Below are 16222 nucleotides of genomic sequence, written 5' to 3' on the forward strand. Positions count from 1 at the left end.
ACGTGCGATCCACTTGCGGTCTGTGTATGGTGTGTGTAGGTCCCACACGTTTAACGCATGCGTGGGAGTGAACTTCCTATCTGCACGCTGCGTCCGAGGGGGCCTGCGGAAGGGACGCATGTACAGTTACGCACACAAAATCATCGGCGTGCCTGCAGACACCTGTGTGCATTCTCAGCACAATGTCTGAGCTGAGCTATGGAATCCTAGAAGGTCAGGTTTGGAAGGGACCTCAGGGGTCTTCTAGTTGAACCCCTTGCGCAGCTCAGGGACCTCTTCCCTAGTGGTTACAGGTTAGAAGCTGGTTCTCAATCAGCCGTTGCCAACTACCGGGTGCTTGTGCTTGCTTTAGGATTGCCGGACCTCAAGGTTGGATGCGATTATTTCGGGCTTTCGTTTCTTTCTCAGGGTGTCTGGGGAACGGAGTCAGATCTTAGTGCTGTGATCAAGGGTAGCAACGGGGCAGGCTTTTGAGGAGGAGAGCGTGCGGTAGCGGGCATGAATGGTCATGTTGGCTAAGCAGGGCCCACCCTGGTTTGCAATTGGATGGGTGACTACCTGGGAACGCTATCTCCTAGACGATATTCCGCTGAGGATTTTTAGATGTATTTCTTTTCTTTTTTCTTTCTTTTTAAAGTTCTCTACAGTTCTTGGGGAGGAGAGCTGGTCTTGTGGTAGCGAGCATGAATTGTACCCTTTGTTTAGCCGGGCTCATCTTGGTTTGCTTTTGGAAGGGTGACGATATGGGATGATATGTACGATATTCCCCTTAGTGGATGGGGCCTGAGTACTGACTCAGTATAAGGTAGCATCCTATGTTCCTATCTTTATTATTATTTAGATGATTAATGCTAATTATTATTATTTAGATCAACAATGCTTTTCAAGGAATCCAGTGCTCTTTTCTCCTGTTTGAAGCAATTAATTACAAAAGCATCTGCCAATGTCAGGCAGCATGGAAGACCAGGGCGCTAAAGAGCTGATTTGGGGCATATGGCCCCACCCCGCTCAAGTCCCTTCCTGGATTGCTTGGTTTCCTCAGCAAGGGATACTTTCTGCAGAAAATATGGGCTTGACAATTCCCGTTGCCACCTGCACTCCTGCCTCCGTGGGAAGAGGACAGCAGCCTTTCCCCATATGCTTTGGTAGTTTGTTGGTTCAATAAAAAATGTCTCCCCCCCCACCCCACCAAAAAACATATTTTTTTTTGTCTTCGCATACGATTCTTCCCTGCATCTTTTCTCCAGCGGCTTCCCTGCATCTTTTCCCCTGTGACAAAGATCAATAGGGTTGTGGCTTTTTGCCAGCCAAATGGGTGATTTGATTGAACTGAAGCTGCAACTCCCGGCAGCCAGCCGTGTGACTCACCTGTGCAAAGCCTCAGCTGCTGGCTATGAGTCACACGCAAAGTTCTTCCCCACAGAAAGCAGGTTTGGCAAGGCTGGGATGGGGAGGGCGGGAGGGAGGGAGCCCAGCTGGTGGAGAGCAAGCAGGGAGGGATGGAGGGTTAAAGCCAAATGACCCACGAGAAAGCCGGTTCTGCTGGTTTGGTGTCTCCCTTTCTCACGTCCTCCTGCTCGGAGGTGAGTTTCAACAGGGAGTTCTCATTTGTGTGAGAGAGTTCTATTTTCTCTCCTTTCCCTTGGTTTTGGTGGAGACACCTCCGGGGCGCTGGGGCGGCCAGGGGAACCAGCTGGAAAGATTGTTTTAACACCTTTAATCACGCACATGGGAGGGCTCTTTTCACAGAAGGCAGAGCCACTTGAAAGCACCGAGATCTAAAGACCTGGGAGATGATGATGGTTTCTTTGCTTCCTTGCCCGGACCCGAGTTCAAGGTGATGCTCTTCCTTGAGATGATACCCATCAGGAAGCGACTTCCTGTGGTTGCCTCACTGTGGATTCTTGTTCCACAGGAGGAGAGCTGGTCTTGTGGTCGCAAGCATGACTTGCCCCCTTAGCTAAGCAGGGTCTACCTTGGTTGCATTTGAATGGGAGACCACATGTGAGCACTGGAAGAGATTCCCCTCAGGGGATGGAGCTGCTCTGGGAAGAGCAGAAGAAGGTTTCAAGTTCCCTCCCTGCCAGCATCCCCAAGAGAGGGCTGAGAGAGATTCCTGCCTGCCACCTTGGAGAAGCCGCTGCCAGCCTGGGTTGACAATTCTGAGCTAGAAGGACCAAGGGTCTGACTCAGTATATGGCAGCTTCCTATGTTCTTCCTGCCTCCTTTGTGTGCATGATGCTTTGTAGAGTGATGTGGGGAGTGGGGAGAAGGGTCCCTGCTCTGAAGATCTTACAATTTAAATTTGTCAGGGGTTGCCAGATGTCTGTTTCCAAGTGCAGTTGGACTGTAAGTGCCCTAAGGAACTCACAGTTCAGAATACCAGGGATTCCCAACCTTGGATCCCAGGATGCAGTTGGACTACAACTCCCATCATCCGCGGCCATTGTGCCTATGTATGATGGGGACTGGTTTGCCTCTCATCTCACAGCACCAAAATTCTCCATCATTGTCCCTGGAACAAATGTCTCTTCTGGTTGTTTTTGTGTTTCCCTCCCTTCCCCATTTTTGCATTGGTGGGTTCAGAATTCGCTCCTGAATTCTGAAAGGTGTGCAAATTCCCAGATTGCACTCGTAATTAATTCAAAGGTGTTGGCCATGCTGCTCTGTCCGCATCTGGGATGTCCTGGGTACAATTACAATCGTACAAGACCACATCCAAATTAAGAAGAAGAAGAAAAAGGCAGATCTATCTCTCCAACAAACGCTGGCAGAGATTACGTCCAGAGCTGCCTTTTACTGAGTCAGACTCTTGGTCCATCCAGCTCAGCATTGTCTACACTGACTGACAGAGGCTCTCTGAGGTTTTAGGCAGGAGCCTTTCCCAGTCCTGCCTAGTGATGCTGCCAGGGATGGAACCTGGGATCTTCTGTATGCATCCCTAAAAAAACGACACTGGATGGAGAGAGGCGTGGTTTAGCTCAGGGGTCCTGGACCTTGGGTCCCCATAACCCAGGGACTATCTAGTCCAGCATGCTGTTTCCCACAGTGGCCCACCAGATGCCTCCGGGGAGCTCACGGGCAAGAGGGGAGGGCAGGCCGTTTTCTCCTGCTGTTGCTCCTCTGCAGCTGGGATTGAGAGGCATCTTGCCTCTGAGGCTGGAGGTGGCCTGCAGCCATCAAAACTACGTAGTAGCCACTGATAGACCTCTCCTCCAGGAATTTGTCTAAGCTCCTCCTCAAGCCATCCAGGCTGGTGGCCGTCACCACATCTTGTGGCGGAGAATTCCATAGTTTCATTATGCCTTGTGTGGAAAAGTGCTTCCTTTTGTCAGTCCTAAATTTCCCGACTGTCGATTTCACGGGATGACCGCTGGTTCTAGTGTTGTGAGAAAGGGAGGAACAATTCTCTCTCTCCGCTCTCTCCATGCATAATATTATAGACTGCCACCAGGCCTCCCTTTACTTGTCTTTTGCCTCGTAAGGAAGGTGCTCCAGGCCCCTCATCATTTGGGTTGCCCTCTTCTGCACTTTCCCCAGTTCTACAATGCCCTTAAGATCCCCTGCTCACTAGGCAAAGAGGCATCTTTTCAACATGGCGATTCTCTTTATTTAGCAGGGGGAGAGCAACTGGCCCTATCCGACCCCAGCACAGCATCCCTCCAGTGGCTGTTGCTGGTGTCTCTCTGGTGTTTCTTTTTAGATTGTGAGCCCTTTGGGGACAGGGAGCCCTCTTTATTTATTTATTTATTTATTTATTTATTTCTCTGTGTAAACTGCCCTGATCCATTTTTGGAAGGGCAACCCTTCCAAAATTAATAAATAAATTTTATTTAATAAATTTTCCAAAATTTATTATTTTGGAAATAATAAATAAATATTTGTTATTTATTAGTTAAATAAATAAATAAATAAATAAATAAATAAATAAATAAATATGGTGACCGGAGCTGTACACAGTACTCCAAATGTGGCCGTACCGTAGGTTTGTATAAGGGCATTTTGCAAGAGGCTTCTGGACTATGAAACCCATTGCCCACTCCCGCAGCTATGGGCAGCGGCAGCAGTGGATGATGGGAGTTGTAGTCCAATGCCGTCATAGTCCCGCCAGCTCAAGAAACCCTGATTTAGTTGTCCTGGCTCCAAACCATTTAGTGCCCTAAAGGTCATCACCAGCACTTGAGCACTGTTGCATAAAAGCTGGCCGGCAGTATAAGTCGCCTTCTTAATTGGAAGCCGAAAGAACGTGTGTTTGGGGCATTCCGGTCGGCCCCGAAGCCTTTCTCCGGAAGGTGATTGTGCCATATTACATTTAATGAGTCTCCACCGTCTTCTGAATTTGAATATTAGAAATACTTCGGATAGCCAATTAGCTCTAATTCATCACCCTAACCTGGCCTCGTTTCATCGTATGGGGCCTTAATTAAAGGAATTTAATGAAATGCGTCATGGGTCGGAAGGCATGGGCATATTTCCATTTCAGGGATGGACTAAACCAAAAAGCAGAGTTCAATGCTTGCCGAAAGGGCAGACCCATGGATGTCAACAGCCAGATTTGAAATTCAGATTTGCAGAGAGGTGTCATTAGGGCAGGGGCGTAACTATACTAGGGCAAGGGGAGACAGTTGTCTGGGGGCCCACTGCCTTGGGGGCCCCCCCAGAGGCAAGTCACATGACTGATTCCCCGAGCCACGCACCTGCTTGGGCTATTCGAAATGGATGTGAGTGTTAAGACCTGGAGCTACCAGAACAGCATCTCTTTCTCTAGGACCATTAAATGACTTGCATCATCCAGGTCATTTACAAATTTACAAAACCTTTAAAAAAATAATTTAGGATGATGATCTATTGTGGCGCACAGGGGAGAAAGAGAGAGAGAGAGAGAGAATTTTTACTCTGCTTTTTGTTACCACTATTCAGCCTCATTTTAAGATTTCTTTACTTCATGAGCTGAGCTTCAGTGAGCAGGGTGTGTGTGTGTGTGTGTGTGTGTGTGTGTGTGTGTGTGTGTGTGTGTGGCATTTAAAAATCTTGTCTCTGGGTCCACTCCAACCTTGCTACGCCCCTGCATTAGGGTGGTTTCAGGCTGCTGGGAAGACATTTTCCTCCAGGTCAGAGGGAAATTGCCCAACAGAGCCATCCCTGTGGGGTTTTGCAGACATACTGTGGCATGCCAGCAGACGTCTGGACTTGCTTCCTCGGGCGATTGGGATTGCTTTGGTCAGTTGCCCTTTGGACGGTGGGAATTCCTTCTGGTCGCAACGGAGCCTCTTTTAGACACGAGTTACAGCCGTGAATGGGCCCAGAAGCGAAGCACCCACTGTTTCGGGAACGGGGCTCAGCGGTGAAGCATCTGCTTGGAGTGCAGAAAGTCATAAGAAGAGCCCTGCTGGATAAGGCCCAAGAGTGACCCATCTAGTCATAGGGGCCTGGGAAGCTGCCATACTGAGTCACACCCTTGGTCCATCTAGCTCAGTATCGTCTGCACAGACTGGCAGAGGCTTCTCCAAGCTTGCAGGCAGGAGTCTTCTCCCAGCCCCGTCTTGGAGATGCTGCTAGGGAGGGGACTTGGAACCTTCTGCTCTTCCCAGAGCAGGCTCCATCCCCTACGGGGGATATCTTATAGTGCTCACACATGTAGTCACCCATTCAAATGCATACCAGGGTGGACACTGCTCAGCAAAGGTATCTAAGGTCCCTTCCCACTCTAACATTCTATGAAGGCCTTAGGAGCAGCTGCTGGTCAGAGCGGACACTACTGGGCAAGGTGGACCAGTGGTTTGGCTCAGTAGGAGGCAACTTTGTGCGTTCATGTGTGTGATGCTTTTGGTCTGCGAAAGCCGGCATTGTTTAGTAGTGACGAGACTGAGCCATGAACTGGACATCCCCCTCTTTGAATCCTGCTTTTGCCCAGGGACTCAGCGTATGGCCCTTGGGCAGGTCCTCATGTGCTTAATATGGAGATAATACTGGCCTACCTTGCAAGGCTGTTGTCGGGATGACCGAGATACTGTATGTGAAGTACTTCTGAGTATTCTGCAGCAGCTGCATTTTTGAAATTTGCTTCCACGACGGCCAACATTCATGCATGCTAAGATCCCCTTTCCCATTCAGATACATGGAATGGTGTGACGGGCAGAGGCTGACGGTAAATTTGCTTAGCCCTCTATCAAAGAGCTGCTGACCTTTGGAATTAACCTTTTGGGTTGGAGTTTCCTACAGAATCTACTCTACAGATGGCCCCGGATGTTCTGCAGTGAACTGGATTGGCTTGGAACAAGGGGAGAGAGCAGGTCTCGTGGCAGCAAGCATGAGTGGTCTCTTTTGCTAAGCAGGCTCTGCCTTGGTTTGCATTTGGATGGGAGACCACAGGTGACTCTGGGCCAGTCACTTCTCTCTCAGCCTAACCTACTTCACAGGGTTGTTGTGAAAGAGAAACTCAAGGATGTAGTACACCGCTCTGGGCTCCTTGGAGGAAGAGCAGGATATAAATGTAATAATAATTATAATGTGAGCACTGGAAGGGATTCCCCCGAGGGGATGAGGATGAGCATTTGGATTCTTGCGCGCAGAAGGTCCCAGGTTTACTCCCTGGCAGCATCTCCAGCATCTGGGGGAGACCCCTGCCTGAAACCTTGGAGAAGCCGCTGCCAGTCAGTGTAGACAATACTGAGCTAGATGGACCAAGGGTCTGACTCAGTATATGGCAGCTTCCTAAGTTCCATTCTTATGGATGGGGGGCTTTCTTGGTCGCACCTAGTGGCAGCAGTGAACATCTTTCTCACTGCTGCTTAACATCATTTTCTTTCCTGTGTCCTATGACACAACTCTAGAGTGAGGGCAGGAAGCCTTGCCCTTACTTGGATCTGGCTTTAGGCATGGTCAGAAAGCCAAATCTTGATTGACCTAGGATATGTGGCCTCGTCATGAAGCCATATCCGAGTGAAGACAATACTTGCTACCCTCTTTGGATGGACTTTCAGGCATCATCCTGGAGTCAAATCTGAATTGATTTGGCTTTTCGGTGATGCCCCATAGCCGTCAGAGCTGACTCTATGATAACCTCTGGAAGTCCATTCGGAGTGAAAGCAGAAAGCATTGCCTTTCCTCAGATTTGGCTATATGGATCAGATTTGGCTATATGGACTAGAGAGGTGAAGGTCTCATACCCTAGACCGCTGACTTCATGGGGCCCCCACGGGGGATATTAGCCACATCCAGCGACCTCAGGGGCATCAAAAGAGGTCAGCAAATGCCTTGGGGAAATTCCTCTGTGCAAAGCTTGTCAAGATAGCTCACACCTTCCTGGTCAGTGGAGGACGGTCACTGGAAGAAGCTCACTGAGTCACCGGATATGTCTCAGTCACAACATATCCTCTGACGTGTCAGAGCTGGAAGGGGGAAGATGTCATAGCCCTGGGTCACTTTCTGGTGTCCATGCCACGAGTCCTTCTCCGTTCTAGCATCTCCTGAAATGTGCCTTGGTCACCTTGAGCACATGTACCCTGAACTAGGATAGTTGAAAATTAGAGTTATGCGTGGTGTGGAGGGAGAGAAGTTCCTCTCCCTCTCTCGCAGCACTAGAATCAGGGGTCGTCCCATGAGATAGATGATGGCCAGGAAATGTAGGACCGACACAAGGAAGCACGTTCTCACACAGTGCAGAATTAATCTGTGGAACTCTCTGCCACGGGAGGTGCTGGTGGCCACCAGCTTGGGTGGCTTTCAAAGGGGCTTAGACAGATTTATGGCGGACAGGCCTATCAATGGCTACTAGTCTGATGGCTGTGGGCCACCTCCAGCTTCAGAGGCACGATGCCTCTCAATTCCATTTGCAGAGGAGCCACTGCAGGAGAGGAGGCCTGCCCTCAGCTCTTGCCTGTGGGCTTCTCAGAGGCATCTGGTGGGCCACCATGAGAAGCAGGGGTACTGCGCTAGATAGGTGTTTGGCCTGACCCAGCGTGGCTCCAGGGTCCCTGCCAAGGCAACAGGGAAGTTCTAAGGACGGAAGGTGGGAGAAAATGTTGAGTCCAATCCTGCAGCTTGAGTGGCTTGCCTTTTACGGAAGGGAAACCGAGGCACAGGGAGAGGAGCCCAGGCGGTGCCAGAGGCCTCCGTTCCTCTTTATGCCTTGACGGTGCCTTGCCAGGAGCCGCGGAACAAACGTGGTATATGCTTATTGGGTGGTGTCAATAAACGGTGTTTGCTGAAGGATCCAGGTGTCCAGCCGGCCAAGAAAACACCATTGTGAGGGAGCAGCCTCGCTCCTGGAAGGCGGCGGCCTCCGCGAGAACGCCCTGGCTTCGCCTCTCTCCCCTTCCCCTGCCACGGCCCTGAATCAGACCTCTCACGCCCAGGGAAGGGGCACCTTGTCAAGAGATAACCAGGGAGGAAACAGCACTCCACAGCGTCACAAGGGCCACAAGGCCAGCAAGTGCAGTGGTTAGCGCTCAGGGGAGCCCGCCCTCGAGTCGAGAAGTGGTTGGTCTGCGCTTCGGTCATCGGGACACAGGAAGCGGCCTTATGCCAAGGTCTGCAGCACTTCGGCCCTCCCGCTGTTGCTGGACTACAACTCCCATCACCCCCTTCCACCGTGGCCAATAATCAGGGGTGATGGCGGCGGGGGGTTTGTAGGCCAACAGCAGCCAGTCTACATGGACTGGCAGCATCTCTCCTAGACAGGAGTCCCTCCCAGCCTTACCCGAAGGCGCTGCCAGGGATTGAACCTGGGACCTTCTGCATGCAGGAGGTTCCCCCTCACGTCATGAGGCAGACAGTTCCACTGTCAAACCGCTCTTACACAATCAGAAGTTCCTTCTACGATCGAACGTGAACCTGCTTCCTTCTAAGTTTGAATTGTCGAATGTTAGCTGCGCAGGGCTGTGTGTATAGCTAAATGGAGCCTCCCTCTTCAGTGGCAGTCTATCTCGGAATACCAGCTGCTGGGGAGCAACAGCGGGAGAGGGCCGTTTGCCTACGCCTCGCATGTGCTTGGATGCTTGGATTTATTTATTTTTTAAAAAAGAAAGTTAGGCTGTCGTATGTTTTTAAAAATCAGTCGATCAGCATGGTCAGCAGGCTGCTGTGGAAAGCAGGACAGCTTGATCTAGGAGGGCTTTCCCAATATTCTTAAGGTTATTATGAAAAGTGGTATAAAAAATTGAACAAACAAAAACATAACTCTGACAGCTTTTTAAAAGTCCCTAAAGACTTATCTCTTTGCTCAAGCTTTTGGACTTGGATGTGGTTTTAAATTGTTTTAAGGTTTTGATTTCCTGTGTTTTAACTTGTTTTATGTTGTCGTAAACCTCCCAGAGACGAAAGTTTGGGGCGGTGTACAAATTCGACAGATAGATAGATAGAGAGAGCAAATAAATCATGACTGTGCGTTTTGGCCCTGAAGGTAGCAGGTTAATTCAAAATACGAGATCAAAGATGACCAACCCACTAAAATAACAAACAAACAATAAATCAGTTAACTGTGGCATTGTTATACATTAAACAGATAAATAACAGTAAACACCATAAAAGTGTTTGCAGACAGGAAAATTGACAGAGGATGTAACTGGCCTTTTGACAGCAACGCTCATAAACTTGACAATGAAATAAACACAAAACCAACAATATCTGAATAACTTTGCAGCCTCTGGCTTATCATACAGGAGCAACAAACCGAAACGGCAACTCCCTTAACCACTTCTGGTTTATATCTGCCTAAACTCAGGAACCTCTGATAGGCCAATTTATTTATTTCTTGATAGAAAAGAGGTCCCGGTCATTGACTGACCACTGAGCTTCAGGACCAACTTGACCGGACATGGAAGCCCAAAATGGGAACTGCTGATACCTTCTTCTTTCTATAAATGCAGCCGTGGCACGTCACACCTGCAGCAGAGGGGATCTGTTGAGGCGGCAATAGTGAAATAGAAAAGGAGGCAGATTTAGGCTAGACATTAGGGGGATTTCATAACTAAGAGCTGTTGGGCAGTGGAACTGCCTGCCTCATGAAATGCTGGGTTCTCCTTTGCTGGAGCTTTTCAGGCAGAAGTCAAACGGCCATCTGTCAGGGATGTTGCCGCAGTTTGAGAGACACAAATTTCACAGTGTTTTCAATTTTAAAACTTTACAAATGGCCACCTTAACATACATTTATTTATTTATGTGTTCATTTTTTCAGTGTGTTAACTGCCCCAGATGTCCGTCTCTGGCCAGTATTCAACATAAAACAGATTAAAAATGAAAAGCTTACAACAATTTAAAACCACATTCAAGTTTTAAAGCTTGGGTGGGGGGGAAAAACAACAACTTCTTAGAGACGTCTCAAAAGTGGTAAATGAAAAAGGGAGCCATCTGAGACGTGTCTTTGCAAGCGCCTTGGCTAGCCGGCCCACAGAGGTCCTCCTTGCGTTTGCGGGCCGTGGGCGGGCTGCGATCCCACACAAGCCATGGCAGGGCTCTGGCATCCGTGCCGGCAGGTTTTTCTCGCCTCTCCGGCCCATCTGCTTTCCCCGCGGGCAGCGGCATTCCGCAGCCGCCACCTCTGGCTGCGAAAGGGGCCCTGGAATGGAGCAGCCGTGACCCCGTCGTGGTGGGTGGGTGCCGAGGGGGAGAGGGGCAGGGCACAGCGCCTTTGATGTGCCCCCCAAATGCAGGCAGATGAAACTCCTGTCTGGACGCCAGCTGGCGGCCTGAAATGACAAAGGCTTCGGCTAGGCAAGAGGAGGAATTTCCTAGCAGTAAGAGCGGTTGGACAGTGGAACTCCCTGCCTCATGCCGCAGTGGGCTCTCCTTCACTGGGAGTTCCCCAGCAGAGGCTGGACGGCCATCTGTCGGGGATGCTGGCGCAGATTCCTGGGCCGAGCAGGGCGTTGGTCTAGATGGCCTCCAGCGTCCCTTCTAGCTCTAACGTTCTAGGGTCCTGTGAGCGTAGGCTCCACTTCTCTCTGCTTCTGATCCATGGCAAGTCTCTGCCCTATTTTGTCGCCGTTTTTGCTTGGGGGAGTAGCGATATCCCCATGGGGAAGTGGTGGGGGGTAGTCTAGAAGACCTCCCGGGGCCTCTCATCTGCCGTGATCCTTTCTGGGTCCCTCCCGCTGCAAGGCTGTGGGTTTGCTGACCGGCTCCTCCCTCTGCTTCCTGTCTCCTCAGGCTCCCTCGCCAGAGTGTTGGAGTCCCAGGGCAGCCTGACGGCCGTCCTGGGCAAAGACGTCTTGCTGCCTTGCTCCTTCCGGGCCACGGAGGAAGGGAAGGTGGTCCAGGTCACCTGGCTGAAGCGGGCCGACGACGGGCAGGCGGTGGAGCTGGGGGTGCTGAACCTGGACCACGGCATGCACCTCCAGGAGCCGTACCAGGGACGCGTCCTGCGGCACTCCCAGGAGTCGCTGGAGGACGGCTCCATCCTGCTGAAGAACGTGGTGCAGGCCGACGAAGGGACCTACGAGTGCCAGCTCATCACCTTCCCTCTGGGCAACTTTGAGTCCAGCCTCACCCTCAAGGTCCTAGGTAAGGGGGGCCCTTTTGGCCGGGCTGTGGCTGGCCTGTGCAGGGCGGCGGGGCGAGGTGGGCAGGGCGGCCCTTTCATGTGGCGAGGTGAGCGGGGCGCCTTGGGCGGCGGGATGTGGGGTGGCAGCCAGGGGACATGAGGCCCGCGCCTGCCGTGAGCCGGGTTGCTCTTCAGGACCGACCTGAGCCTTGCGCCGAGGAACAGAGGAAGCTGCCTGTTTTCTCGCTGCTTCCCTCGCACAAAGCAATCGGATATAGATTTAGCGAAGGGTTTTTCCCCCCACAAACGACTCATTTTTCTCTTTCTCTTTCCCCTTTCTTTTCTTTTCTGACCTCCCTCCACACACACTCTCTCCTCAGGATCCCCACTGGGACAAATGCCTAAACCACAAAACATAAAAGATACTGGATAGAAGACAACCCTGCCTTCTACTGAGTCAGACCCTTGGTCCGTCTAACTCAGTATTGTCTACACAGACTGGCAGCGGCTTCTCCAAGGCTGCAGACAGGAGTCTCTCTCAACCCTGTCTTGGAGAAGCCAGGGAGGGAACTTGAAACCTTCTGCTCTTCCCAGAGCGGCCCCATCCCCTGAGGGGAATCTCTTCCAGGGCTCACACATGTAGTCTCCCATTCAAATGCAAACCAAGGCAGACCCTGCTTAGCAAAGGCAACAATTCATGCTGGCTACCACAAGGCCAGCTCTCCTCGCCTCCCCTGCCTGTGAAGTTGACCTGGAAGGTGCCACATAGTTCTAAATACTAGAAAGTAGTAAACTAATACTAGTAGTTCTAAGAAGAAGAAGTAGTAGTAGTAGTCTGGGCTTTGACCCAAGCTGTGCACCCCTTTCTGAGTCTCTCCCCTGCTAAGCAATGTTGGGGCGCTTTCCTTCCGCAGTGCCCCCCTTGCCGACGTTGAACCTCGGCCCCCCACTGGAGGAAGGGCAAGGCCGGACCTTGGCCGCCTCGTGCACGGCGGAAGGCAGCCCAGTGCCCATCATGACCTGGGAGACGGAAGTCCGGGGCACGTCGACCTCCCGCCAGTCCTCGCACCCGCGCTCCTCCTCGGTCACCAGCGAGTTCTACGTCGTCCCCGGGCGCAGCATGCACGGCAAGGCCCTCACCTGTGTCGTCTCTCACCCGGGGCTGCAGCACCAGAAGCGGATCACTCACACCCTCAACGTTGCATGTACGTATCGGGCCGGGACACCGCCCGTTTTGGCTTTCCCCGGTACCCTCTTGTGAGCCCTCTGTCCATTCCCCCTGTTAATGAGGCACCTTTAAAAGTGGCGATTCTCTTGTATGTAGCAGAGGGGGAGCGACTGGCCCTCTCCATCCCTTGTTGGCTGTTGTTGGTGTTTAGCTTATGTTTCTTTTCAGGTTGTGAACCCTTTGGGGGCAGGGGGCTATTTTATTTATATCTATGTAAACTGCTTTGGGAACTTTTGTTGAAAAGCGGTATATAAATTACAGTAATATATCTGTCCAGCCTTTCCTATACTCCTGCCATCTTTCTTCCTCCTGTCCCGGGCCGGCTTTTCGGGCTCTCTGCCTGCCTGCTGGAGACACGATCCAAGAGACCGTTGCCAGAGCCTGTGACACTTTTTTACGACGACACTTGTTTACGACGACACTTTTTTACGACGACTGTTTATTGGAAAGCGGCATATAAATGTCCCGCGATGCCAAAGTTCTCAAAGTGGTTTGCATGGGAAAATAAATCTTATATCTGTTTTGAGGAGTTGGTGCAAAATAAGGCCATACTTCCTGACTACCCATAGAATCATTGCCAAGAGAATCGTCATGTTAAAAAAGGGGCTTCTTTGCCCGGTTAGCAGGGGGTACGCACACTGACGTATGCACCCCTCAACTGGTGGCCCAGGGACATTTGTCCTGCTCCCCACCCGCTTCTCCCCTTCAGTTGTAGGGCGGGCTGGTCTTATGGTGGCAAGCATGAATTGTCCCAGTTGCAGGGTCCTCCCTGGTTTGCATTTGGAAGGGTGACTTCATGTGCGAGCACCGTAAGAGGTTGCCCTCCAGGGATGGGGCCGCTCTGGAAATAGCATCTGCCCGCTTGCATGAAGAAGGTTCCACGTTCCCTCCCTGGCAGCGAGAGGGCTGAGAGAGACTCCTGCCTGCAACCTTGGCGAAGCTGCTGCCAGTCTGTGAAGACAATACTGAGCTAGGTGGACCAAGGGTCTGACTCAGTATCTGGCAGCTTCCGATGTTCCTATGACTGCAGCCCCAATGGACCCAATTTACTGCTTGATTTCTGGAAAGAAAAACCCGATCTAAGCATTTTTTCCCCCTGCTGGCATTTGGTTTGGGTGCTTTCATTTATCTCCCTCCAATGTCCTGTCCTCCTTGTGTTTGGATTTTTGTTTTTCCGCATTGCTTGTCTTATTTATTTTTATTTATGTAGGACACTTATATACTGCCCCGAACCAAAAAGGTCCCTGGGCGGTTCACAATATAAAACCATTAAAACATGAACAGAATTAAAACAATTTAAAACACAACAAAGACTCTAAAATTGAAGCTTTTGGACTAAAATTGGACTAAAAGCCTGACTCAACCGGTATGTTTTTAGGTCCTTCTTAAAAACTTTCAGAGAAGGGGAAACTCTAGTTTCGTTTTCACGTGAGATCCCTTGAATATTCTTGTTAGGGTTAGGGTTTCGTTAAAAGATAGGAGACCAGTGCTTGGAATAGATAAGGTGTTACCTTGGCTTTGTCTTTTCGGGGCGGGTTCCACCCCTACTAGCCCTTCCCTTCCCCAAGGTAGCCTGCTTGGTCAGTGCGTCTTCCAGCATGAATCGTGGCCCATGTCCCTCCCGCAGAGAAGTCTCAAGGGCAAAGGAGAGTGTCCATAGACCAGCTTTTGGCTGATGTGTGCTGCCCTCGGCTGCCCCCAAACCAGCCTCTCCCTTTGCCTTCCTTTTTGCCTCCCCTAACCCTCCTCTCTGCCCCTCACAGATCTCTCCGATGCTTCGATCCTGGGCCACGAGTCGGAGGAAGATTGGATCGCCGGCAGAGAGGGGGCGTCCCTCAAGTGTCTCTGCGATGGAAACCCTCCGCCGACCTACAACTGGACTCGGTGAGGGTGCATCTCTCTTGTATGGCGGGGCAGCCGTGGGAGCCAGGAAGGGGTAGAATCCTAGAACCTTGGCGTTGGGAGGGGTCGTGGAAGGGTCATCTAGTCCAACCCGATGCTCAGTGCCGGAAACCCCTGCTGTATGAGCCAAGAGGCACCCTTTCAAAGTGGCGATTATTTTCATGTAGTGGGGGGAGAGCAACTGGCCCTATCCATCCCCAGCACAGCATCCCTCCAGTGGCTGTGGCTGGGGTCTACCTTATGTTTCTTTTTTTAGATTGTGAGCCCTTTGGGGACAGGGAACCATATCTATCTATCTATCTATCTATCTATCTATCTATCTATCTATCTATCTATCTGCCCCACTTTGGTAACTTGGTTGGAAAAAGATATACAAATCGAAGGAGGAGGAAACTGCTACAGCATACCTCACGGATGGCCATTCAGCCTCTGTCTGGAAACCTCCAGAGGAGAGCCCACCTTCTTCATGAAGCAGGCTGTTCCACTGTCCAACAGCTTTTACTGTCAAGAAATACCTCCTAATGGCTAGCCTAAATCCGCTTCCTTGCCCTTTCAAACCATTGCTCTAGGTTCTACCCTCAAGGTGCTGCCTTCTAAACTGGGAAGTGGGCTTCAGTATCGTCATTTATTTATTCCAAGGATGTATATCCCACCTTTTCATTCCAGGAGTTTATGAACATGTACGGATCAAGCCACTTGCACTCCAATTTTCCCTTTTGACTTGTTTTTACATTTCTATCCCGCTCTTCCTCGGTGTACTACATACTTAAGTTTCTCCTCACAACAACCCTGTGAAGTAGGCTAGGCTGAGAGAGAAGCGACTGGCCCAGAGTCACCCAGTGAGTTTCATGGTTGAGTGGGGATTTGAACTCAGGTCTTCCCGGTCCTAGTCCAGCACTCTAACCGCGAATGTTTTTTAAAATATATATTATTATTATTCTAGTTACACCCTCTGGGGGGCTTCTCTGAGGCCACCGTGATGGGGGAAAGAGCTGAAGAATGTCCGAACTGGGTTATTTTTAGCATTAGGAAGGCTGTTGGGGGGTGGAGGAACCTCCACGGACACACATACCCTGGTGGCCTCGGCGAAGCCCTCTGGAAGGGGTAAGTACTTACAAAAAAAAAATCCGCAAAGCCCCCTGAATGGCCTGGTGGGGGTTGGGTCCAATGTCGAGCTGAACCGGGGGGGGGTTCGACTGAACATCGAGCCACCGAACCGAACCGGTTCGACTTCGAACCGGTTCAGATCGGAACCGGTTTGCACATCCCACCCAGTGAGTTTCATGGCGGAATGGGGATTGGAATTCAGCTCTCCCCGGTCCTAGTGCAACACACTGACCACATCACACCACGCCGGCTCTCTCTTGGCGCGCTCTTCAGTAACGTAGGGGGTCCAGCGTCCTCATCAGACGTCAATGTCTGCCATCAGAAGCAGGAGGCGTGGTTTTCCTCGCAAACGGGGTGCACGGGGGCATGGCCAGGGCACGAGGCGCGGCCCCTGAGCTCGGTGGCCTGGGTTCTTCGAACCCGCTCGCACTATGGTGGCTCTGCCCTGGGACTCCTCAAGCCACTGTGCCGGAGCAGTACCCCAATCGTGTGACTCTTTTCTG

At 51.1% G+C, this 16222-nt stretch overlaps 1 protein-coding gene across 3 annotated transcripts in view; it reads left to right on the top strand.

Moving 5' to 3' along the window:
- Positions 1–16222, top strand: part of NECTIN4 (nectin cell adhesion molecule 4) — a 75690-nt gene that overhangs the window by 44699 nt on the left and 14769 nt on the right. For all 3 annotated transcript variants that reach the window (XM_053278739.1, XM_053278740.1, XM_053278741.1), the window contains exons 3-5: positions 11149–11502; positions 12397–12687; positions 14474–14594. In XM_053278739.1, the coding sequence (XP_053134714.1) occupies positions 11149–11502; positions 12397–12687; positions 14474–14594 (766 nt within the window). The remainder of the gene's footprint in view (positions 1–11148; positions 11503–12396; positions 12688–14473; positions 14595–16222) is intronic.

Source organism: Hemicordylus capensis, chromosome 14 (genome assembly GCF_027244095.1).
Source record: "Hemicordylus capensis ecotype Gifberg chromosome 14, rHemCap1.1.pri, whole genome shotgun sequence".
In the NCBI taxonomy this organism is placed as follows: domain Eukaryota; kingdom Metazoa; phylum Chordata; class Lepidosauria; order Squamata; family Cordylidae; genus Hemicordylus; species Hemicordylus capensis.